General features: G+C 46.1%; 1 protein-coding gene across 1 annotated transcript; it reads right to left on the bottom strand.

Moving 5' to 3' along the window:
* Nucleotides 1-914: 914 nt before the first annotated feature.
* On the bottom strand, nucleotides 915-1,393 carry Pmar_PMAR010766 (hypothetical protein; the record flags this gene model as incomplete). The annotated part of the gene is made up of 1 exon (XM_002767976.1): nucleotides 915-1,393. A coding segment is annotated over one exon (479 nt), but the record flags the coding sequence as incomplete, so codon positions are not given.
* Nucleotides 1,394-1,566: the final 173 nt, after the last annotated feature.

Raw genomic sequence — 1,566 nt, 5'->3', positions numbered from 1 at the left:
TGGTGTTAGGTGATAACGAGTCCCTCTGCCGCATTCCACTGCGATCACAACTCAAGTCTTTGAGTTCACTCACCAACTTCTGTTACTCGGAAATCATAGGAAAAGGTCAGGATATATCCGACTAATTATACATTCCCCGGCACAGTATATTATCACACATACACCTAGTCATGCGGATCAACAAATCGTCATAATGTGTCTTCTAGTTGCAAGCTACCGCAAAATCTACAAATCATCACTATGAAAAATGGCATCACCATTAGCGACGGTTTTGTTGTGCACGCGACCGCTAAGATACCCTCACAATCTTCGCGAACAAGTTCAACGCATCTAGTCAATAACCTAACAGATTTGCGTGTTGGTACGGACAGTGATGGACAAACAGCTCTTTTGAAAAAACCTCATTGAATTGGAATGCAGAAATTTTGGATAAGCGCCTAAGGTCTTACCATTACTCAACAGTAACGCCACTAGCTTTATAAGAATATCTTGCAACTCACCAGGAGACAATCAAAGTATACTGACTTCTGAGATCAAAGTATCGGAAATGCCTTTTTCCGAAGGATCATACTTCAATCTATGAACACTCGCATTTGAAACTCGGATCTCGGAATGCCTTAGCGCTTTCGGCGGCTCCTAGATTCTTCCTACTTCCCCTGAGGGATGCCTTCATTGAGTTTAATGACGAAATAACGTCGTCAATATTGAGATTACATATACTTCCTATTCACATAAGTAGCGATAGCCCGCAAGTCGTCAAGAAAGTATTCACAAATGCACATGGCTAACACCCCAACAACTGTTGCTCAACACGACACAATTTAATGCAAAATATGTACGCATCACCGTTGGTGCAATTATAATATGATAGTCTACACAATAGCATCTTCTCCCCTCTAACACGAGTGGCGTTTTCACAGCACGCCAACACCGCCAAATCTCGCCTCAGTGAACTCATTCTCGGCCTTCATTTTCTTTATCTGTTCTAGCAACAGTTCACACTCCAACTCCAGCTTTCGCTTGTGGAGCATTCCTTCTCTTGTTTGTATCGGTCCAGCCGAAGCATGCAGGGCGTGAGAGAAGCCAGCGTTCGAGGAAGCCGTACTGGCGAAATCGTCATGGACGCCCGTGGAGACTATGTGGCCGCCGCCGGTGACGTTGGGCACCTCTTCCCCTGGAGGGTTCCATAGTATGAACTCGTTGGCGAGGTTGATGAGATAGACCGGGATTTTGTTCTTGACGTAGCCGACTTCCCTGTGCTCTTCGATGAGCTTTTTCACTCTGGAAACCAAGTTGTCCATTTTCTTCCTCACTTGCAGCACCGTCTTGGGCGACCCCGGGTTCATCTCATTGAGAGCCTCCGTGAAGGATTCGAAAGCATTAGCTCTCTCAACTGACAAGAGTTGCCATCACGCGCTGTTCACGACGCCGAGCGGCTACCTTGTGCCTCCGGTCGACGACTCTTTAATACTGATCGATTACGAATTATGAGCTCCACGAGCATGACGTTCTCGCTCTCAGTGAAGTGGGATTTAGGTTTGAACCCACCTGAACACACAAAGAGTT

The sequence above is a fragment of the Perkinsus marinus genome (assembly GCF_000006405.1).
Source record: "Perkinsus marinus ATCC 50983 genomic scaffold scf_1104296969276, whole genome shotgun sequence".
NCBI classification, from domain to species: Eukaryota; Perkinsozoa; order Perkinsida; family Perkinsidae; genus Perkinsus; species Perkinsus marinus.
The sequence above is the reverse complement of the archived record's forward strand: the minus strand, read 5'-3'. Positions and strand labels throughout refer to the sequence as shown.